This window comes from Lemur catta, chromosome 9 (genome assembly GCF_020740605.2).
Source record: "Lemur catta isolate mLemCat1 chromosome 9, mLemCat1.pri, whole genome shotgun sequence".
NCBI classification, from domain to species: domain Eukaryota; kingdom Metazoa; phylum Chordata; class Mammalia; order Primates; family Lemuridae; genus Lemur; species Lemur catta.
In genome coordinates, this window is record NC_059136.1 from 4309151 (window position 1) to 4333934 (window position 24784).

Consider the following 24784-nt stretch of genomic DNA (forward strand, 5'->3'; position numbering starts at 1 on the left):
TTCAGCTTAGAAAGGTGTTTCTTCCTACCAATTTCTTGCTTGTTAAATAGTTGACTTCACGCAGACAGGAGTGGCAAACTGGATTGGAAATTGCCTTGGATTATTTGGCAAGTATTTTTAGGGGTTGTGGGCGGAGGAAAGGCCTGTCTAAAGGCCTCTTTCTCCTTTACTTGGAATACCTTCCTGTTGACTCATTGGAAATCATAACAAAAAGCAGAAGGAACATTGGAGAGGCAGCTGCCAGCCCAGGGCTCAGCTTCTGTTGGGACAGATGTTTGGGACTGAGAGAATACTGGACTCTAAGAAGAACTGTGAAATTTTTGGAGTAGAAGGAAATACTGTTATTTTGATAGGTATTCACAGAGTAAAAAAGTATCAGATTGTTGCTTGGGATCATTGATTAGCAACATAAGAAACAAAGTATTTTCTTGAATAGGATTAATTGGTGATCCTAAACACTGAAGTAGAAAGAACTGAGAAACAAAAGAAGGAATGGGGAAAAATGAGAAACGGGAAAGTTGAGAAGAAGAGGAAAAAACCATGACCATTAAAGATAGGAAAATGACAAAATAAAATTTAAATAGAAAAAGTCTCACAGATATGTAATTGTCATTAATCAACATGTCATTTTATTATAAATAATGTATCTCAGTTGACCTTTAAAACAGCTAAAAGGAAACAAAAATTACCTACTTCCATGACCATTATAAGAAAATGTTTTTCTTCCCTGAAGACATATTGCTGTGTCATTAGTTTGGGCAACACTTGTTTATCACTGATAGTTCGAAAAGGTAGTGCTTGACAGTGGCTTGACTTTGGGAATTTTCCTTTAAAAAATTGAGAATCCTTACAAAGATACCTTTTAGACAGATTTGGTCTTGATCAAAATTTTTTTTATTTAAAACTTTTTTTCTTAATTAAAAAATAGATAATACATAGACATGATACATAATTCAGAAGCTATACACTGGAAAAAAATCTCCTTAGTCTTGTTTCTCCAGCCACCAGGTTATCTTTCTCACATGAAACTACTATTATGATTGTGTATGCTTCCAGAGATATTCTGTGTGTATAAATACAAATCACTCTTTTTTTGAGACAGGATCTTGCTCTGTTGCCCGGGCTAGAGTGCAGTGGTGTCATTATAGCTCACTGTAGCCTCAAACTCCTGGGCTCAAGCAATTCTCCTGCTTCAGTCTCCAGAGTAGCTGGGACTACAGGCAGGCACCACCACACCTGGCTTAGTTTTCTATCTTTTTGTAGAGATAGGGTCTCACTCTTGCTCAGTCTGGTCTTGAACTCCTGATCTTAAATGAAGTGATCCTCCCAAAGTGTCAGGATTATAGGCGTGAGCCACCCCGCCCAGCCCCTACAAATCACTTTTATTTCTTTATTTAGAAATGGTAACACACTATACATTTTGCTTTCCATCTTAAGACTCATTCCATGTGAATACAATAGAGTACCTCATTGTTTTTCTTCATGGTTGCTTAGTTTTCAGTTATGGATTTAACCTCTCAGTGGACATTTTCTCCCCAGCTTTTGCTATTATGTACTGCTGTGGTTAGCAACTTTGTAGGTAGGTAAGTCATTGTGTATGTGTGACTATTTTTGCAAGATAAATTTCTAAAAGAGCAATTTCTGGGTCAGAGGGAATATGCATATTTAGTTTTTATAAATATTGCCAACTTGTTCTGTTTGGATGTTGTGCCAGTTTACATGTCTGTCTTTCAATAATGTATGTATGACAGGTCTGTTTTCTCCATAATTTTACCAACTCAGAATATTATAAGTTATTTTTATATTTGCCAGTTTCATAGTGAATATGGTATTTCATTGTAGCTTCATTTTCAGATTAATTAGAAATGAAGCTGAGTATCTTTACATGTGTTTAAAAACCATTTGTATGTCCTTTTCTGTAAACTGTTTTGGCAGAATCCTTTGCTGATTTTTCTATTGGATTATTAGTCTTTTTATTATTGATTTGTAAGAGCTCTTTATATATTGAGGAAATTGGCTCGTATGTATGGTACATTTATTCTGGTTTGTCCTTTAAATTTGGACTTTGTATAACATTTGAACTTCTTCATCTTTTTATTTTTAGGTTTTGAGTTTTTTGTGTCATTTTTAGAGAATCCTTATCTATGTTGTACTGAGATTATATAAAAACATTCCCACATGTTTTCTTCTAGTATTTTTAAGATGTAAAGAGTTTTAACATTTAACTCTTTAATAAATTACGTTTGGAATTTATTTTGATGTGGAGAGTAAGGTAGAGATCCTGCATTTTTTTCTTTTTTTTTCCCTTTCGGAATTTTGGATCATATCTTGAGCATTAGCAATGGCTCTCTTATGAAAAGTGCTCTGAAATGTGCCATATGCTCTAGTATGTAAAACAAGATCTTAATTTTTTTCAGAACAAATCAGCTTCAACTGTTGAGATTTTTGAAACATATGGCTTAAATATCTTTTTAGGGAAATTGGCTAGAATTTTCCAGAGTGCTTTCAAGCAAGTTGTATTGTAAAGTTAAACAGATTAATAGTGTGTAATGAAGTGGTCATTGAGAAAACAGGTTTTGGATTAACAGCTTTGACTTGAAGACTGGGAAGAGGTGAATAGACTTGCCAAACTAACATGGTTTATTCTTTGTCTTAAAGGAGAGTACAAGTTAAGAGTTTGAAAAACAATGTGGCTGACTTTATATATCAGTATATTTTGAGGTATATTCTATTTAATATTAAATGAGTGCTGTGACATTGAAGGAAAAGGTTTGGTGGTGAAACAAATTTCAGAAATACTGGGTTAAATAAACCAAGTTAAACAAATTATTTAACTGGCAGGTTACTTAAAATCTTGATTGTGGAGCTGTGAATTCTGAATCTCCAAGGTAGAGGATAGTGTATGCAATCTTCCGCAAACCTAACTTTCTGCCACTCTTTACTCACAAATCATCTTAGGAATAATGTTTCAGGTTATCCTGGTTTGGGAAACACTTCTGTATTAGAGGTATGGATTTGAGATACTATTTCAAATAAGAATTTGGGACATGTTCATAGTCAGTTCTCACTGTTTTATGTTTTATTATATTATTGTTTCCTTCTGTTCTCCATTGAGTTTTCCTGTTCTTGGCTCAGAGAGCTTAAATTAAAGCCATGATTGTAATAATTGGGTATGTATAACTGCTGAACTGTAGTCGTTGATCTTGAAGGCATTGTGAAAGACAGGATTATGGTTTTTAAAAATGGGGAGTGCAAATATACTAATTATTTAAAAGGAAAAGAAGACATCACAGACTCTAGTCTAGTGAACTAGTTTCTGGCAAAACATTAGACAGGCAAAATTCCAGAGCACATTGTCAAGTAGATGGTTTATGAGCACTTAGCGAGAAAACTGATGTTTAGGAGCCAACATGGGCTCACTAAGAAAAGCCCTGTCACATTAACATCATTTCCTTTTAGACAGGGTTACCAGATTGGTGAATCAGAAAAACACAGTAATGTCTAGATTTCAGCAAGGCATTTGAAAGTACGTCTTGTGATACTCTTGCAGATGGGTTGGATAAACATGAACTAGACTATAATATAATTAAGATGATTTGTAACTGCCTGAATAAATCAGATTCAAAAAGAGCTGCTAGATAGGGAGTGACTGCTTCATGGGTGTGGGGTTTGTTTTTGGGTTGTGAAAGCGTTCTAGAATTAGGGATGATGGTTGCACAACATTGTGAGTATACTAGAGCCACTGAATTGCATGCTTTTAAAATGGTTTAAAAATGGAGAATTTATGTTATGAATTTTATCGCAATAAGAAAAGAGCTGCTAGGTTTTTAATGCAGAGAAAGCTTTTTAGGGCATGTTATATGTAAACAATTTTATTGGGACTATATATGAGCTCACCAATAATGTGTATATTAAATTTGTTGCTGGAGGGTTAGTACATGGCATGACAAATTCTGCTTTCAAAATACCCTTAATCTAATGATGAAATTTAGTAGAGATAAATGTGATGTTCTACACTGGGGTTCCAAAAGTGTCTAAGTACAAGATAGAGAGGTAGCACTAGTGGAAATAGCATTAATGGGAAAAGAAAAAGAAATGAAAGAAACCTGACATGTTCTTTAATTCATTAATAGATGTGTGGTATGTGCTAATAGATATGCGGTATGTGTAACTAAGGAAGAGATGGTTCTGTTGTCCTATGTACTGATCAGAGGTTGCCTGAAATTGGTGTGCAATTCTGGAAGCCATACTTTTAAGAGGGACCTTGATAGTCTAGAGCAAGGATGTTAGATTTGTGGTGAGTTCTTTCATAGTGACAGCAAGCACTGCTGATAGAGCAGAATCCTTTTCAACACAGAACCCGAGGAGCCACTCCCAATCAGTGGGTGTTAATCCACTAGTTGAGACTTGGTTATTGCTCCAGGACTAGAGCATGTTGGATGAGCGTGACCCAGGCAGATAAAGGGTCTATAAATTACTATGTATTTAGAATAATTGAAAGGACTGAGGCCATTTTAATGTGCAAACAAGATTTAGAGGGAATATAAAATCAGAATCTCAGAAGTTTGGCCTCTCATCCAGTATAGGAATTCATTCACTGTTCTATTAACATTTTGCCTACATTACTAAAAAATGCCTGAGAAATGGAAGAGGGGTTCAATTTATCATGTGTGGTACCAGGGGAGCTGAACTAGGCAGTGGAAACCTGTTTAATGCTAGGAAGAACTTTATAGCAATAAGAAATTTCCAAAAAGAGGCTGAGCGCAGTGGCTCACGCCTGTAATCCTAGCACTCTGGGAGGCCGAGGCGGGTGGATCGCTCTAGGTCAGGAGTTCGAGACCAGCCTGAGCAAGAGCGAGACCCCCGTCTCTACTAAAAATAGAAAGAAATTTTCTGGACAACTAAAAATATATAGAGACAAAATTAGCCAAGCATGGTGGCACATGCCTGTAGTCCCAACTACTCGGGAGGCTGAGGCAGTAGGATCAGCTTAAGCCCAGGAGTTTGAGGTTGCTGTGAGCTGGGCTGATGCCACGGCACTCACGGTAGCCCGGGCAACAAAGCGAGACTCTGTCTCAAAAAAAAAAAAAAAAAAAGAAATTTCCAAAAAGTGTCTGAGCTGCTTTGGGAAAACTCATGTTGCAGAACATTTTCAAGCATAGACTGTGTAACAGTTTCGTGGAAGATTGTTACTATGTTCTCAACCTATTTTCTCAAGTTATTTTAGAAACAATTTTATTTTCATTTCCTATGTTATTAAAAACTATTTTTATTTTGAATGGCTTGATAATATTACATTGCTCATTTTTCCTGACATGGCGAGGAAGTTGGGAAAAATACCACCAATAAAGTAAATCATTACTTTAAAGCAAGTAAAAAACATTTGTGAACTCCTCCATTGTTCAGGACACCCTGGCAGAACTGGAGAGGATGCTAAAGTATAACCCAGTCCTGCCTTTAGGAGGTTTACAGATTAATTGGACAGACAGTGCATAAACATTTGAAAAGTTACCCAACATCAGAGAATGAGAGGTCTAAATGTCACAAGGCAATACGTAATTGCCAAGGAAATGATGCATACAGTTAATGTGTGAGAGTTCAGTTAGGGAAAGATTATTTTATGGCTGGGTTTTGCAAGATGAAGCTGACATTATATGGGAGAGAAGGGGCAGCATAACAATATGCGTATTTGTCTTTTTCTCCATGCTCCTTTAGAGTTGGGACTGTCTTTTTCTACTTGGTACCCAGCAGCACCTCTTACCACACTGCTTTTCACAAAGTAGGTGCTCAGGGATGTTGTTCAATTGAGTTAGTGTAGAGTTGTGTGGTCTGTGGGGGTTGTGGTGAGAAAGAATTTCAGTGTTACGGTGATTAAGAGGTGGGGGTAATTTGCTGTTGTTTTTTGTTTGTTTGTTTGTTTATTATTATTATTTGGTTACAGTTGAAACCAGGGGTAGTATAGTCCTTAAGCAAGAGAGAAAGGACAGTATGTGTCTTTCATTAAACTACCATGCTTCTAAGATAAATTAGAAAAGGAGGTTAGGAGATAAAGAGATATAAAGTGCTGTAGGATAGTTTAGAGGAAATTTAAAGTAAGAAGAGATCATTTCCGATGGTAGGTCATGGGAAGGATTTGTGGAAGAGGTGACTTTTGAAGGTAATATTTGAGTTGGCAGAGATAGGTGAGACCGATCACCTAAAAGTTTTAGGAAACCTTTGTTCTTAGTGGGCATCTCCATCCCTAGCTTCCTACATCATGGCTTGATGACCTCTATCTTCTCAACAATCTTCCTCAAATTTTGGCCCTGACTAATTTATCCCATGTTGTTTAACATGCCATGTTGACCTCCTTCCCTATAGTGATGGGGGAAATATCTTTCCTCCTAAGACTCAACCTTCTGTCTGTGGTTGGGATCCTATCCCTTCTTGTCTTCTAGGGTTCTTATTCCAATACTTTTTTTCTCACTGTAACTTCAGCTTTTTTGTCATTGGTTCTTTCTCCTTAGCAGGTGAACAACCTCACCCATTCAAGATACACTTCCTTAATCCTAGACTCACCTCTGATTATTGTCCCCTCATTATTCCTTCAAGGAAAACTTCTATATTCCCTTCTTTATCCTAACTCATGTAGATGGAATTCTTGTGCCTGCCTTTCTCCCACTGAAATTTCTCTCGCTCATATCACCAATGGCCTAATTGCTCTGTCCAATGGAAATATTTTTTTTTTTTTTGAGACAGAGTGTCGCTTTGTTGCCCTGGCTAGAGTGAGTGCTATGGCGTCAGCCCAGCTCACAGCAACCTCAAACTCCTGGGCTTAAGCAATCCTACTGCCTCAGCCTCCCGAGTAGCTGGGACTACAGGCATGCGCCACCATGCCCGGCTAATTTTTTCTGTATATATTTTAGTTGGCCAGATTATTTCTTTCTATTTTTAGTAGAGACGGGGTCTCACTCTTGCTCAGGCTGGTCTTGAACTCCTGACTTTGAGTGATCCACCCGCCTTGGCCTCCCAGAGTGCTAGGATTACAGGCGTGAGCCACCGTGCGCAGCCTGGAAATTTTTTAGTACTTAATCTGTGTAGCATATGCCACTCTTGTCTGTTCCTTTCATGAAGTTTTCTTCCTTTTAACTGGGTATCTTTTTATACTTTTGAACCATGTTGTATTATTGACCTGTGTTAAAAATATATTGCCTATCTAAGAAAAATTCAGTTAGCATTCCCCCAGCTTGCCTGGACACCCAGCCTTACCCCAGGTCAGAGTTGTGTTTCTGTAATCTCCTCTATGTATTATATCTTTATTATAACCTTTCTCTTCCCTAATATATTGTGAGCCTTAGAGGACAAGGACTATGTCCTTAGTGAGTATCACAGTTAAATCCTCTTCCTCATATGTTCTTACTAAGTAAATAGATCTGAAAATTAAGTTTTTGACATATTAATACTTGCTGTACAGGCTCTCCTTGTTCCCAGGGTTCTAGTGAGGATTGCTCTTCCAAAGAAATATGTATCCGTCTTTCACCTCGTAGAGGACTGTCACCTGTTTTTTTCCTCAAGAGCTGCTCACAATTAGTAATGAGCAGGCTGTAGCTTTTAAGATGTAGCTATTATCAGTTTAATTCAGTTTCAGGATTTTTTTCATGCTTCACGATACACGGTAAATATGGAGGTGGATGGCTAGGTAGACAGGTTGAACATGGCAATGTTTCACCAGGCTCTGGATCTGAAGCCTGGGTCTGGGAATAAGTAGTTCTTCCTAATAGCCTGAACTTTTTTAAAACAAAGTTTATCAAAGTATAATTTACATACTATAAAATGCACCCATTTTAGTGTACAACTCAGTAATACTTAATAAATTTACCGAGTTGTACAACCCATCACCATAGTCTAGTTTCCATATAAGACCACGGGCCCTATTAAAATATGACAATTAGACATTTAATTTTTGCAAGTAAGCTTGACCTGCCCTATTCAGTTATGCTAAGAATGAAATGATTTGCTCAGGGATGGGGTCTGTATTAGTTATAAAGAAATACAGAAGTTAAATACATTACTTAAAAGAAACAAAAAGATTTCCCTCGGTTTTTCACTTATTCCTATAGCTTTTCAGATTGACCTAATTTACACTCAGAAGTTTTTTTTAAAACAGATGCTATCAAGAGTTCTCATTTTGCTCATATGGCTTGGGAAACAAAACTTTTTCATTTCTTGCCTAGATTACTGCAGTACTTTCTTTTTTTTTTTTTTTTTTTTTTGTTGAGACACAGTCTCACTCTGTTGCCCGGGCTAGAGTGAGTGCCGTGGCGTCAGCCTAGCTCGCAGCAACCTCAAACTCCTGGGCTTAAGCGATCCTCCTGCCTCAGCCTCCCGAGTAGCTGGGACTACAGACATGTGCCACCATGCCCGGCTAATTTTTTTTTTTTTTGTATATATATTTTTAGTTGGCCAGATAATTTGTTTCTATTTTTAGTAGAGACGGGGGTCTCGCTCTTGCTCAGGCTGGTCTCGAACTCCTGACCTCGAGCGATCCACCCGCCTCGTCCTCCCAGAGTGCTAGGATTACAGGTGTGAGCCACCGCGCCCGGCCTGCAGTACTTTCTTAACTGTCTCCTTTCCTTCCCCTCACTCACCCCTTCCCCTGGTCCATACTGGTCACAGTGATCTTTTAAATCAAATCTTATCCTTTCATTCCTGTTTCACATCCCCTGAAGGCTCTGCATATTCTCTTCCCTTGGTCTGACATGTTCTCCCCATTATCTCCCCTCCTCCCTCCCTCCCTCCCCCTCCCCTCCCTCCCCCTCCCCTCCCCTCCCCTCCCCTCTCCCCCTCTTTCTCTCTCTCTCTCTCTCTCTCTCTCTCTCACGCACACGCACACGCACACACACACATGCACACACACACATTCACGAATCCTTCAAGATCTAAATGCCATTTTCTCTGGGAAGCACCTGATTCCCTCCCTCTTCATATGGTGAAGAATGCTTTATCTAATACTTTGCGTTCGTTCTTCTCTAGATGTGGACTTACCCCGTTATATTGAAATGACTAAGCTGTTTCCAGAGCCTAGGTGGTGCTCAGATGTGTTAGTGGTTTAGTAAAATCCTAATTGTGGGGAAAGACAGCCAAATTTGGGAGGTTTTTAGCATAGAGTAACTCTGGCTTTTAGGGGTATTTGCTCTGCAAGATGGGTGTGGTGCCCAGGGAGCTGTTCCTGGAGGAACTGAATCTCAGTGGGTTGGAGTAGTCAGTTCCGGCATTGGTGTGTTCCGCTTCTGTATTGCACCGAGCGGGGAAACCGCTGAAGTCATGTGCTCTACAGAACTTGTTCAGCTGGTTTCCTCTTCACAGACCCCTAATTCAGATTTCCACCCTGATTCTTTTCTACATATGCTCTTGGTCTGGGCTTGTTTTAAGATTTACCACAGTAGAGTTTTTCAGTATAGTCATTTCTTTGTCTTGCTGAGTGGTTGAGCAGGTAGGACCAAGTATTTACTCTCTTTGAAAAATGTTATCAGTAGGACAAGGTATACAGGTATTATGTGAGTTACTGAGTGTCAGACTCTAAAAGTAGGTTTATTTCTGAGAATCTAGCTGTTTCACACACATCCTCATGTATACACACACAAATCTATAGCTACCATTATTTAGAGCTTACTAGTGTATTATATATATTATCTCATTTAATCCTCACAGCAAATTTATGAGGTTTAGAGGTGTTGCTAATCCTGTTTTACAGACAGGAAACAGAAGCTCAGAGAGGTTAGTTAGATAACATGTCATTCTTGGTCATTCTTAATTTCCTTCCCTCTTTTCTTCAGGGAAGAAGCCGGCATGTTCCTTTCTGTAGCCAGCTGCTAAGTCTGCTCTTCAGAACCTTGCTTTCTTTTGCTCTTTGGTCCCTTCTTATCCTTTTCTTGTAGACTGATGCTTCTTTAATCATTCAAGGAAAAAAAAAAAAAAGACACCTTCCCTGGACATGCTACCATCTCAGACTAACCCTTTTTCCATTTCCCCAGTTTCTCTTCTTTCCTTCTCAAACTTTTTGAAAAAGAAGCCTACATTTGCTGCCTCTCCTTCCCCACTTCTAGTTACTTTTCTGATTATTGTAATCTGACCTTTACCTCACCACTCCAGAGACTCCCCTTACAGGGGGTCACAGATGACCTTCTTGCTTATTTGCCACCCCTCTCTGCAGCATTGAAGTTGGTGAAATTCCAGCACGACTGCTGTCATGTAATGCTCTCCTGATTCTCATTCTGCTACAGTGACTGTCTTTTCCTCTTTCCCCTCTTAAATGTTACTGTTCTCTGAGGCACTGTCCTTCACCTTTAAAATTTTTCAGCTGGGTGTGGTGGCTGACGCCTGTAATCCTAGCACTCTGGGAGGCCCAGGCGGGAGGATCACTGGAGGTCAGGAGTTTGAGACCAGCAAATAGAAAAAATAGCCAGGCATGGTGGCACATGCCTGTAGTCCCAGCTACTCAGGAGGCTGAGGCAGAAGGATTGCTTGAGCCCAGGAGTCTGAGGTTGCTGTGAGCTAGGCTAATGCCATGGCACTCTAGCCCGGGAAACAGAAAGAGACTCTGTCACAAAAAAAATTAAAAAAATAAATTTTTTCTCTGCAACCTGTTTCCCTGGTGAGTTCTCCCACTCCTGTGGTGCCATTTGACAAATCTAGGTCTCCAACCTGGGTCTTTTTCTTGAGTTTCACACTGGTATTTCCAACTGCATGCAGGATGTCACTAACTGGGTGTCCCATTGACTGTTCAAGCTGAATATGTCTCAGGCATGAATTTATCATCCTCTCCTGGTTTTGTGGGTGTCCTCAGTCTTGTTTAATGGCATCATCTTATATTTAGTCATCCATGCCACAAGTCACCAAATCATCTTTTAAAAATAAAACAAAACCTTTTCTTTTTCCTTTTATAGAAGTTTCTGTAAGTTTGTTAGAGATGGTACCGGTGCCAAATTTTCTTCCGGAACTGTGTGTGAGAATGTGGGGTTTCCCCACACACTGGATAATAAGTTATTATCATTTTTTTTTATCTTTGCTAGCCTGATGGCTGAAGATGGTGATTTTGTTACTTTAATTTGCATTTCTTTGATAAGTAGTAAGATGAAGAAATTTTCAAAAAATTATTGTATTTACTGGCTGTTTGTATTTTTTTTTTTTACAAACAGGGTCTTGCTCTGTTGCCCAGGCTGGAGTACAGTGGTGTGATCATAGTTCACTGCAACCTATAACTCCTGGGCTCAAGTGATCCTCCTGCCTCAGCCTCTCCAGTAGCTGGGTCTACAGGCATGTGCCACCATGCCAAGCTAATTGAAAAACAAAATTTTTTTTGTAGAGGCAGGGTCTTACTATGTTGCCCAGGCTGGTCTTGAACTCTTGGCCTCAATCCTCCTGCCTCTGCCCAGCCTGTTGATATTTCTTCTTTTGTGAATTGCCTATTTGCATTTCTAGCCTATTTTTGTAGGGAAATATTTGTCATTTTGTTATTTATTTCAAATGTTTAAATTGTACATATTTATAAAGATTTTAGGAGATGATCAGCTCTTGGTTATATGTTGTGATTTTTTTCCCTCCAGTAACCTTTCCTATTAAAGTTTTATTTAGTTTTTTAAAAAATGCCTTATAGAAGTTTAAATACTAGCCAGTTTATCTTTTCCTTTCCGATTTCTGCTTCTGTGGTCTTGTTTGTAAATTCCTGTCCCATTTCAAGATTATATAAGTATTCATATATATATATGTATATATATATATACACACACACATATATTTTTGGCTTTTAAAAATCTAATCCATTTGGTGTTACTGTTAGTTGTAAAATGTGAAGTCAGGAACTAACTTTGCCTTTTTTTTTTTTTTTTTCCCTTTTCCAATCATCTGGAACCTTCATATTCCCCACTGCCCTGAACCCTGCCTTCCACCCATCTAACAGCTTGTCAAATGGGGTCATGATTGCTCATCATTTTTCTTTCTGTTTCTACCATTGCCCTAAAGACCTTATTATCTCTCACCTGGATGCCTGAAATAGTTGCCTAATATTTCTCCCTTGCATCTGTCTTCTATGCTGTTGTCCTCATTACCCTTCTAAGTCTCAGATCTGACCAGGCCACTCTTCTACTCCACAGCCTCCTGCGGGTCCCACTGCCTTCAGGTTAAAATACTAATGTATCCAGATCCATCCCCACCTACTCCTCTACCACAGTGATCTGACAGTCCCTGATATGCCATTTGTTTTCATGCTTTTTTTGCCGTTTGTTTATGCTGTTTCTCTATCTTAAATGTCTCTTTTCTCCATTTTCCACCTCTCTAAATATAATTTATCTTAACAAAGCCTAGTTCAAGTATCATCTCCTATTGTAGCTAGTTGTTTAAGCATCTGTCTTCCCAGACAGCAATTTCTTTGAAGGTAGGGACTGGTATTCAGCACATATTATGCAATTGATAAGTGTTATATAGAGCCATAAGTTAGAAATGTTTCCTGAATGAATATGTGGCTGTCAGAGTATTTAACTTTTTTTGAAGAACTGATTTAAAATATGCATAAAATAAAACTTTATAAAAACAGACTAAATTTGAAAGATATGTAACAATTACTATGTAATTAAAGATAGGCTTTTGTATAAGCCCTCAATTTTTGCACTAATTGTGTCTACTTTACCAATGTTTAATAACAGACCCCTGTCTTGGTGCTTGATATAGTAAGGGTTGTTAATGAAGTCATATAGTGTGGTGTGGGATGCTTCAGGAAGCCCAACTTCAGAACTTGAACTTTTTGTTGAGAATAGGGTCTTGCTCTGTTGCCTGGGCTAGGGTGTAGTGGCAAGATTATAGCTCACTGCAACCTCAAACTCCTGGGCTCAAGCAATCCTCCTGCCCCAGCCTCCCGAGTAGCTGGGACTATAGGTGTGCATCACCATGCCTGGCTAATTTTTCTATTTTTTTTTGTAAAGATGGGGTCTTGCACTTGTTCAGGCTGGTCTTGAACTTCTGGCCTCAAGTGATCCTCCCTCCTCGGCCTCCTAAAGTGCTAGGATTACAGACATGAGCCACCACAGTGGGCAGACTTGAGCTTTTGTTAGTGAGTGTTCAGTAGATGGTAGCTGTTATTATTTTTGAAGGAAGCAGTGTACAATAGCAATTAAGGATATGGGCTTTAGAGTCATACCAACTTGGGTTCACGTGTGAACTCACCAGCTGGGTAATCTTGGACAGTTTGCTTTTTGGAACGTATAGTTTCTTTATCTGTAAAATAAGAACTGCTTATCTAGGTTATTGCAGAGATCAAGTGAAATAATGCCTGTAAGGTATTTAGCTTCGTATCTGCCATATAGAGTGTTAGAGATTTTTAAAAAGTTATTTATATTGAAAATGAACCATCCAAATGTTATTGTTTTCCTGTGTAGTAGTTGTGTTTCAGAGCTGCTATCACTTTTTTTTTTAATAATTTGTATTTGAGTTAGATTTGCCAAAGCAGTGCTGGGGTTAAACTTCAGGAGAAAGTTGAATGTTTATATCCCTTGTTGTGAGAGGAAGGACTAAGAACTCTACTCTCCACTTTCTTCACCTTTTGTGAGAAATATAAGAAACAAGTTTTGTCGCTGAGCTCTGTGACTGAGGCTGACAGTCCTGCTGACTTGTAGGGTGTGCCAATGTTACCACTTAGTATGATATTCTCAGAAGTTGTTTTTTTTTTTTTTAATTTGCTTATTTGTTAAGACATTTGTACTTGTTTGCTAATGAAGAAAATTTAAAAGACCCTACGTTGTTGCCAAAGTGATTTCCTGAAATAGATCTGATCGGGTCCTTCAGTGTTTCCCACAGCGAGGATGAAGTAGAGCTTTCTTAGCCTGACAAACAAGGCCTTGCATGATCCAACCTGCTGACTCTTTCATGCTCTCCTCCCTAGGCCCCTGCCCTCACCTTCCAGCACTGGCCGTGCTGAGCCCCTGGGTGACACACCTTGTTTTTTCACGCCTCCCTGCCTTTGTACATGCTGTTTCTTCTGTTTGGGGGCCTTCTCACCCCGGCCATTTGCTAAACTCCTCTTCATTCTTTTTTTTTTTTTTTTTTGATACAGAGTCTCGCTTTGTCGCCCGGGCTAGAGTGAGTGCCGTGGCATCAGCCTAGCTCACAGCAACCTCAAACTCCTGGGCTTAAGCGATCCTACTGCCTCAGCCTCCTGAGTAGCTGGGACTATAGGCATGTGCCACCATGCCCAGCTAATTTTTTCTATATAGATTTTTAGCTATCCAAATCATTTCTTTCTATTTTTGGTAGAGACGGGGGTCTCACTCTTGCTGAGGCTGGTCTCGAACTCCTGCCCTCGAGCAATCCACCCGCCTCGGCCTCCCAGAGTGCTAGGATTACAGGCGTGAGCCACCGCGCCCGGCCTTCCTCTTCATTCTTTAAAACCCATTAATATTTGTGGATGATGTGAAGCTGAAGGGGAAGTTAATAGTTTGGGTGGGAGAAATAGGATCAGAAAAGATGCCAATGTTAGGGACAGTAGGCTGAATCTAACACGAAGAAATATAAGAGAGATGAATGCAAATCATGTTTTTAATATGGTATTGTAGAGATACGGCTTAGCAGCTCTGTATTTGGAAAAAAATGAGTTTCTGTTGACTGGAAAAGTGTAGTAAAATAATTTAATCTGAGGCTTTGTGCTTACAGAGTGCTTAGAATGAAGGTGATAGTCCTGTTCCATCTCAGCCTGGTCAGACCACACCTGGAACACGGCGTTCGGGTGGAGAACGTGGACATAAGCAGGAGAGATATGAGGGGCCGGGAGTCGTGTCCAACACTAATGGCAGTACCCAGTGACATTCTGAGCACTTGCTTACTCTGTGCCAGGCAGTAATCTTAGCACTTTATAAGTATTATTTCTTTTAATTGTCACGAACACCCTGTGGGCAGGTGCTCCTATTGTCTCTTTGTGAAGAGTGCTGGAAGGAACTGGAATCATGTTGCTTACGGGAGTGTTAGCACGTGACTCATCATGAGGGAACAGGAGGAAAGGGAAAAATACTTTTTCAATACCCAGCCAGGCACTGTGCTGGCTTTGCACTTTATTAGCAGTCTTAGTTAATCCTCAACAACAAACCTATTTGGAAAGTACTGTTATCCCCTTGTAACAAATGAAGAAACTGGTTAAGTGGCTCACTGCCTTGGAAAGTGCCAGAGACAGGACATAAATCCAGGTCTTTCTAAGTCCATGGACAGTTCTAGCCACATTATACTTTTATTTCATACGTTCTTTTGCTCCAGAGGCCAGTGGAGAACTGGTGCTGGCTTAACAAAACTTTTCTGGCTACTAGAGTCCAGAAATGAAATGAAATTTCCTTGAAGGTTTGATTCCCTGTCAGCAGCGGAGTTCAGGCTCAGCCTGCATCATGATGTGGCTAAGATATTTTGGATGCATCCGGGCATGGGGGGGGAGGGGAGCGGAAGGCAGGAGGGAGTGAGGTGGGCTGTGGAAGATCTTTGATGAGACGCCACCCTTGAGGTTCTATGGCTATTGCTAGGACAGTGTTAGACATGAGAACTGGCAAAAAGCTATGTTGGCCAGTGATTGTCCTTTTGTGCATAAATTTACTTTTAAATATATTTATAAAGCTAAATCAAATGCTTAAGTTTTATAAAACAGTTTTGCGTCTGGGTTGAGAATCACTGGTGGATTTACAGTTAAGCTAAAACACCTAAAACCTCATTAAGTGGACAGAACAGAGAGATGCCGGCCTTTTTCCCACATGGTAGATCTGAAACTTTGCCCTGTTTATACAGCCTGGGCAGCTCAGCCCCCTTAGGCTTTTGGGATGGTGTGGTCAGAGCAACCGTGGTATAGACGGGGAGGATTTGAAACTCGAAATCCAAATCGGAGTCTTGTTACTCCACCTTTCCCATTAGGTAGCAGGTGACCTTGGATAAAGCCTCATTCTTATATAGGTACAGCCTATATAACCTCTCAAATAGGTACAGCCCTTGAATAGGCTTTTGGGCAATAAGAAAAAGCACTTTTAAATGTTTATGATTTTTCATTCTAGAGTTATACTTCTAATGACCTCTCCTATGGAATTCTAAATACAGGAGAACCTTATGTGCAAAGATATTCCTTGCAGTATTAAATTGTTGAAAATAGTAAAAAATGACATAATTGTCCCACATGGGTGACTGATTAGGCACTTGGTAGAATTTTTATATAACTTAGTCTTCAGAAACTATATAATACACATGAAATAGTCATAAAATTTTGAGAAATGTTTAGTAATTTCTTTAATGGATATGTGTTATATTTTAAACAAAGAGAACCAAAAAGGCATTTGCTCCAGAAGTGCGTGAGGTCCCTGGCTGTCACTTTTTGTGATTCTGTGATTTAGTAGCAGAGGGGAAATCTCATGTGGGCTGTAGAGAAAGGCTGAAAGGAGGGTTTGTTGTGTCTTGGAATTAGAGTAGAATCTAAACTTCTGCTAATGTTAACAATTATAGTAACATGGCATCTGCTTAAAACTAACACTAAAATTTATAGTAAGATGGCACCCTACTTTTCAAAGCAGTTTGGTCCTGATTTATTTTATTCTGTTAAGCAAATCAGGTGGTACTCCATTGCGAAACAACTTAGAATGGTGGGTGAGCCGCACGTGTGGTGACTTGGAGGGCAGTTTGGGTTTGTGGCAGTTGTTTGGAAATACTACTGTGTTTTGCCTCTCTGTTTATCCTAGCTCTCTCCCTTTGCTTAACCCCTTCTACCAAATCACAGTTGGCTTTTCTTCCTCTGACCTGAGACTTGTGTGATATGCAAAGTATTCTACCCCATGTAGGAAATGTCTGTCATTAATCGGAACTGTTTTTATCAAAGTCAGAGTAGAGAAAATAAAGATAAAGGAGCGTGGGAGATGTGACTAAAGTCCCTCCTTTTAGTTGTTTTTTTTTTTTTTTGAGGTGAAGTCTTGGTAAGGTGCCCGGGCTGGAGTGTAGCAGCTATTCAGAGGCTTCATCATGGTGCACCTTGGCCCTGAACTCTTGGCCTCAAGCGATCCTCCTGCCTCAGCCTCCAGAGTAAGGAGTAGCTGGGCCTACAGGCAGGCTCACTGCACTCCACCACACTCAGCCCCTCCTTTTGTTTTGGCCTCAGTCTAGTAATCTCAGAGAAGCGGAGACCCTGAATACCTCGGGTACCTGGCTCCAACTCAAGGCAAAAGTATCTACTGTGCTCTAATCCACGGTATTCCCTGTGTGTTCACCTCATTTGGAGAAGAAAATGAGTAATTTTTTCTTTGTACTAGTATGTGCTATAAGGCTGTTTTTTGGCTTAGGCTATAATTGTTAGGTTTGCCCCTGTTAATAAGAACCCAAGTTATATTATCCCCTGAGAACTGAGGTTGCCAGGATTTGTTTGTCAGAATGATTTTATCTGTTTCCTTTTTAGCAGTAAAATATTAGAAAGCCAATTATATGAGCTGTGTCCTTGGACTACAACTATCTTTCCATACCAGCAACTGCCATTCTTTTCTGCATTCCCCTTCTGATCTTTAGGCTCTTGCAAAGGTATTAAATTTTGTAGTTGTTGCCAGTTGGTATCTAATTTACTATGGCACTACTTCTGGAAAACTCATTTGTTCCTTTTTTCCCCTTTTGACAATTTAAGTTCTACTACTTGAAAGAAAAGCCAGAGAAGTTTATTGTTATTGGGTGTAGAAAATTCTCTGGCCCATTCATATATCCATCAAGCCTTTATTTAAGTAGCTACTGTTTGTCAGTACACTAGCTACTTTAAAGGTAGAATAGATTTGAAAGTGAGATTAAGTGACTATTCAATAGAATTTGGGAAAAATAGAGAGATTGTTGTTTTTCCTTGTTTTTAAAAGATTCTGAGTAGTATTCTCAGTTTGAAAAGATGGACTTCATACAAGAAACTTATTCTGAATTATAAAAGTAACAATTTATAAAAGTATGATAAATTCATACTCTATAGTCTAGCAATTTTATTAATGTAAAGAAATATAAAACACATAAATGGGATCATAATATATTTACATATTATTTAGCCTATATTTTTATTGGTATGTTAGTGTTTTTTGTCATTGTTGTTTTTTAAGAGACAGGGTCTTGCACTGTTGTCCAGGCTGGTGTGCAGTGGTGCAATCATAGCTCACTGCAGCCTTGAACGCCTGGGCTCAAAAGATCCTTCTCCCTCAGCCTCCCCAGTAGCTGGGACTACAGGCACGTACCCCGTGCCTGGCTATGTTAGTGTTTTTCTCATTCATTTTTGTGGATATATGTGTATGTATATATAGGGCATATTCAAATGTTTCTTCCAGTTTTATTTGTATTTTAATTTAAATTTCTGTGTACCAATAAACATGTCTAATTTTTATGTGGCAGTAAATCTTGTTTTTATTTCAGCTTGCTGTATCTTGAACATTTTTTTCATTTGCCTTTTCAAAGATTTATTACTTTGGTAAACCAGACCAGGCAACATCCGGTGTTTTGGGAATTTTCTTTTCCAGTATAATGAAGAATGTGAGGATAATATCAGTCTTATAAAATTTGAGTGGAATAATTTTAAATTAGGGGTTCTTAATCTGGGGTTCATAAAGTCAATGAAATCTCTGAAATTATATGTAAAGTTTAAATATATATACATTTTTCTGGGGAAGTGTCTATAGCTTTCCACACAGTCAAAGGAGGCTACGGCTCAAAAAGTGGTTAAAAACCATTGCCATAAATGATTTTTGGTTACTTACCTGTCTGTTGGTAGAAAATATACACAATTAGGCCGGGCGCGGTGGCTCACGCCTGTAATCCTAGCACTCTGGGAGGCTGAGGCGGGTGGATTGTTTGAGCTCAGGAGTTCGAAACCAGCCTGAGCAAGAGCGAGACCCCGTCTCTACTAAAAATAGAAAGAAATTATCTGGCCAACTAAAATATATATAGAAAAAATTAGCCGGGCATGGTGGCGCATGCCTGTAATCCCAGCTACTCGGTAGGCTGAGGCAGTAGGATCATTTAAGCCCAGGAGTTTGAGGTTGCTGTGAGCTAGGCTGACGCCACGGCACTCACTCTAGCCCGGGCAACAAAGTGAGACTCTGTCTCAAAAAAAAAAAAAAACAGAAAATATACACAATTAAACTTTCCCTCGTTTTATCTTAGGCTTCCCTGAAATCTCATCAGAAGTATTCAAGGGGGAAAATACAGTTTTCTTTTCCTTTCCTCCCTTCCTTGCCTCTGAAAAACACTAAAGAATTCACTATTTACTGCTTCCATAGGAGTTTCTTTCAGCATTTTAGCTAATTGACTCTGTTTTGATAACCCCCAAACGTGCATAAAACCTGAACATAGAAATTCACTGTGGATTCGAATTCTGAAGCTGGAAAACAACATCAGCAACAAATTTAAGCTTCTGCCCAATTGAGAGAGTGGCTTCAGTTCCGAGTGGTTTTTCTTAGGACTTCTCAGGGCGTAAGCTGAGGACTGAGGAAAGGGGTCGGAAGTTCCTGGGGCAGCCAGGATCTGGGGAGCCAGCTGGCTGTGTTGCTGCAGTGGACGAGAGTGGGGTGGAGAAGAAGGTGGTATTCATGCTCAGGAATGTTCCCAAGTTCCCTGCCTCTCAGATCTCACCAGGCCAGGGCAAGCATATATGTGGGACTGATTGTAAAAGAGTGTTGCTATGTTGGACTTAAACTTCTCTAGGGAGAGTGGAAATTAAGCTTCAACTCTCTAAGGAAGAGTCTGACCTCCCTTCTCTGTTTTCGTTGTCCTCTCTCCTCTTGTGCAGGTGGATGGAAGCATGCCTGGGGGAAGATCTGCCTCCCACCACGGAACTGGAGGAGGGACTTAGGAATGGGGTCTACCTCGCTAAACTAGGAAACTTCTTCTCTCCCAAAGTGGTGTCCCTGAAAAAAATCTACGATCGAGAGCAGACCAGATACAAGGTGAGTCCTTCCTTACTTGGTGCTTAGATTTCTGTAAACTAGAGCGAGAAGGTTAGCATACTTTATTCTGTGTGAGAGTTATTGAGAAATATGTGTAAGGTGTGTTTTTTCCAACAAAATATAGCCTTTAAAATGCCTGGCAGGATGGAGAAATTAGTGCAAAGGCAAGATATAGTAGTAAAAGAACTTGAGCTGTCTATATTTCTGGTAGAATTCTTATGATGGTGTATATCTAGAAGTTTTCATAGTCCTGGGGGAAAAAACAGTCCCCTGAGGTTTTCTTTAGAAGGTAGAGGAGATAACTAGGGGAATTACTACTTTAAATCTAATTTTCACCAAACACTGAGATTTGCTGGCAAATTGAAAGTAATAGCAACTGTAGGAAGAAACATCACTCTATGATATTGGAGTTCAAGGTACAATGGGAAAGTGATACAATTTCAGAAAATTGAGATAAGTGAAAGGGTTTGATTCCTGTGGCCCAGGGCTCTAAAAAAAAAAAAAAGACAATGATGACTGCTTAGCTAAGTTGGAATGTTGGCAGGACCAAATTCTTACATCTACAGAGCTCCTATAGGGAGCTTACCTGTGAACTCTTATTTGAAAAAAAGGATGAGTATAAAAGATAGTGGAGGATCGCATAACCAGGAGAAAATGTAAGAGTGATCTACTGCAAGAACTGGGCCCAAACTCAGAATGAGTAAGGCTGCACATGGTGTCGAAAGAGATTTTTCCGTTTTATGTTTAAATTAAAAGGAGAACAAGGAAGAGGTAGGTCTTTAGCCAAAATTAACATGCTAAACAGAAACTTTCCTTAATCAAAAGCAAAGATTTAAATGTTGAGTTTTAAATAAACAGTTTTTCTGAAGACAACTCTAGAGTTGTTCTGTTGACAGAATAGCAAGATAGCAAAGGAAAGTGGAAACTTGGCAGCAACAGTTAAAGTCTTTGTGCCCTCTTGAGAGTAAATCTTGCTCAAAAATAGCAGACATAGAGATTTAGAAGCAAGTATTTCTAAGTGTAGCATCTAAGTCCTGATTGATACATTTTATAATATCTGTCATTTTGTATCTTCTGTGTTCAGACACCACACTAATTACTTGACATGCACCATCTCACTTAATCTTTACAACAGCATATCAAACAGGTGTTCTAGATGGGGGAAATGATTAAAAGGTGAAATGATTTGCCCAATATCACCAGCGGATGCCCTAGTCAAGAATTGAATCTGAGATAATTTACCACCAAAGCCTGTGTTCTGTGGAACATGCTGCACCCAGGAAGGTTCTCCAGCTGGCTTTGAAGTGAGAGGAGCTGAGATGTGGGTTTGGCTTCTTGGTTTTAGAACGTGAGCACAATGACCTCAAATTTAAGGACATCTTCTAAAGTGTCACAAGGAAACTTTTCCAAGGAGACTTTCTATTTAGTATTTGCTTCAATATAGCCACCAGTGCCTAATGGTCTTTTTATTTCTTCCAGGCAACTGGCCTCCACTTCAGACACACTGATAACGTGATTCAGTGGTTGAATGCCATGGATGACATTGGATTGCCTAAGGTAACTTACCTGATAGTCATACTTCTGGCTGTTTTGGCATAACAGTTCTCATTCTACCTGTCAAGTTATTCTCAGACTCTTTGGTGATTTTTCTGTTTTTAAATACTAAAAGATCTCTTTCTTCTATTTGATTTAGAAAATAGTTTCGTTCTCTTTCTATTCTATTCCTCATACCTGTTTCACCTCACCCTGGAGAAATTCCTCATGATGATATTTACTTTTACTACATCACATTGGAGACTTACATTAAAACTGTTTTTCCTTAGGTAGAATTCACATACTATTAGAGGTGCCATTTTAAAGTGTACAAATTCAGTGTTTTTTATTTATTCACAAAGTTGTTACATTAAAATTTGACTTTAGGAAACAGGAAATATTTTAAAAATCTGTAGAGAGTATGAAGGGTCATTTCATATTTTTAATTGTGGAGGTAATATAATGACATTTATTTCCTACATATGTTTTTGGTGATGGCTGTAGTTTTGATATGGGAGTGTGGATCCTCTTACTGTTTGCCCGGGAGTATATTTAGTGCTGCTTTTAGTGAAATTGCCATTTCTAACTACCCAGTCCTACCATAAAGGCCATGCTCTATTGTCACTCTTGGAGGCATGGATTGATTGATTGATTTCTTTTTTTCTTTACATCATTTGACCTAAGAATTCCACTTATCACCCAAAAAACCCAATCAGACAAGCACAAAAAGATATATATAAAGGCATTGCTTATGATAGAAAAAAATCGATAGCGAAACTATGTGTTTCTTCACTTGGGGTATTAATTGTTATAGCCAGTCAAATACTAGTGCCATTAAAAAGGTTATTAACCTATGTAAACAAAGGAAATTGTCTTTGATGTATTGTGTGTGTAGGAGGAACCAGTTTAAGATTATAAGAGTTTGTGTTCTGGCTAAGATGAGATCACTAGTTTTATGTAAAAATAAAGTGAGTATTCCTGGGGAAAAAATCTGTAAAGAGATAGGATTTTCATTCCTGTGTGATGGGATTAAGGGGTGATTTTTATTTTCTTTACACTTTTCCTGTGGAGTCCAAATCTGTGTAACCAAAGAAAGATTTTTAAAAAGTGAGGTGTAGAATATCGGAAGGTGACTAAAACCACTTGGACATGAATATTTGGGATTTACATAGTGCCAGGCTCATTGTTGCATACATAGCTGTTGAAGTGAGTTCAATCCAGAGCTGAGTCTTTGCAGAAGACAAGCCTTTATCCTCTTTTTTTCCAGAGCAAGTGCTGAAGTTCTCTTCCTTGCCACTGGTATATTTGAGAATTAGGCCCCACAAATATCAGGAAACGCAATATGTCAAGTTCTTACAGCTGCTTGGCCTTTCTGTGCACATGTAACTTCCTGTTCCTGTTTTTTGTATAGTATAAAATACTATGTAGTATGAAATATTATACTATGCACCTGTAACTTCCTGTTCCTGTTTTTGATGTAGTATATTGCCAGTGGGCAGTGACAATTTAACCACTTTTGAATGGTACTAAGAGCTTTTTAATATTTGCTGTTGCTAGAAATGTTACTATAAAATGCTTTTTTAATGATATAATTTTATTACATTTTTTTGTTTACTAACAGTAGTGTATTGTACTGGACCACAATTACAACAAACATAGTATTTACTAAAGGCTTTCAGGGACAACATGGTAATCATGGCTATAAGCCTTGAACTGTCTACCCTACATGATTCCTTTTGAGAATATGAACTAAAGATATTTAGCCTAAAAATGTATTGTTGCCCATAATGTATGATATATAATTGACAATACAGAGATAGTGTTTATTGGGATGTCCTTCCTAATCTCTTTATATGGTACATACAGGCTAATTGTAGAAACTTAATGCAATAATTTTTTGGTTCTTATCCTTTTTTAACTCTTTATTATAATTGGTACTGTTGGCTACCTTTTCCCTGAAATAGCTGAAAAAAAATTTTTTTTTTGAGATGGAGTCTTTCTCTGTCACCTGGATTAGAGTGCTGTGGCATCAGCCTAGCTCACAGCAACCTCAAAGTCCTGGGCTCAAGCGATTCTCCTGCCTCTGCCTCCCAAGTAGCTGGGATTACAGGTGCACGCCACCATACCAGGCTGATTTTTCTATTTTTAGTAGAGACAGGTCTTGCTCTTGCTCTTGGTCAGGCTGGTCTCAAATTCCTGACCTCAAGCCATCCTCCTGCCTTGGCCTCCCAGAGTGCTAGGATTATAGGCGTGAGCCACAGTGCCTGACCTATTTTCTTACTTTGATTTTGATTTTTTAAATTGTTTCTAATCTGCCATACTAGTCCTGTTTTCTTCATTCTACCTTCCATATCCTAGTTATGGACATTCCTTAAGATGCAGTCTTTATTTTAGATATTTTCTGCCATTCTCATGGTTTCAGTTATTCTCAAGACTCTTTGCTGTAAGATAAACACAGTATCTTCAATTGGCTTCTGGACATTTCTCCTTGGATAGCTTTCTGTAATATCACCTAGAATTTTTCATATCTAAAATTAAATCTATCTTCTCCCCAAGTGAACTTTCCCTCCTCTATAGTAAATGGTACCATGTCACCATTTTCTCAGTCATCCAGTCTCAAAACCTTGCGTATACCTTTGACCTCTAAATCCAGTCATTCTCCAAACCATCTCCATTTATTTGAAATATCTTTTTTATCCATCCACTGTTATAGCAGCCTCCCAACTCGCTTCCTCAGCTCTAATCTCATTATTCAGCATATCCTGTGTCCTGTCCAGTCAGATCTTCCTGAAGCCGTTTTTATCCTTAGCTCCAAAGCTAGGATACTTCTTTATGTCTTGCTTATCAAGTTCAAACACTAGTCTGACTTTCCTATTTTTTTTTTTTTTTTGAGACAGAGTCTCACTCTGTTGCCCGGGCTAGAGTGCCATGGCGTCAGCCTAGCTCACAGCAACCTCAAACTCCAGGGCTCAAGCAATCCTCCTGCCTCAGCCTCCTGAGTAGCTGGGACTACAGGCATGCGCCACCACGCTCGGCTAATTTTTTCTATGTACTTTTATTTGTCCAGCTAATTTCCTTCTATTTTTAGTAGAGATAGTGTCTCACTCTTGCTCAGGCTGGTCTTGAACTCCTGAGCTCAAACGATCCAGTCACCTTGGCCTCCCAGAGTGCTAGGATTACAGGTGTGAGCCACTGCGCCCGGCAGAACCTAGTCTTACTTTGAAGGCACTCATAATAATCTGATCTTATCCTATCTACCCATGCTTATTTTTCTATTACTTTCTAGAAATGTATTCTTTACATTTTAAGGACCT

At 39.1% G+C, this 24784-nt stretch overlaps 1 protein-coding gene across 1 annotated transcript in view; it reads left to right on the top strand.

The window, feature by feature from the left end:
• Positions 1-24784, top strand: part of IQGAP1 (IQ motif containing GTPase activating protein 1) — a 95441-nt gene that overhangs the window by 11445 nt on the left and 59212 nt on the right. The window contains exons 3-4 of the mRNA XM_045561649.1: positions 19781-19937; positions 21417-21494. Of these exons, the coding sequence (XP_045417605.1) occupies positions 19781-19937; positions 21417-21494 (235 nt within the window). The remainder of the gene's footprint in view (positions 1-19780; positions 19938-21416; positions 21495-24784) is intronic.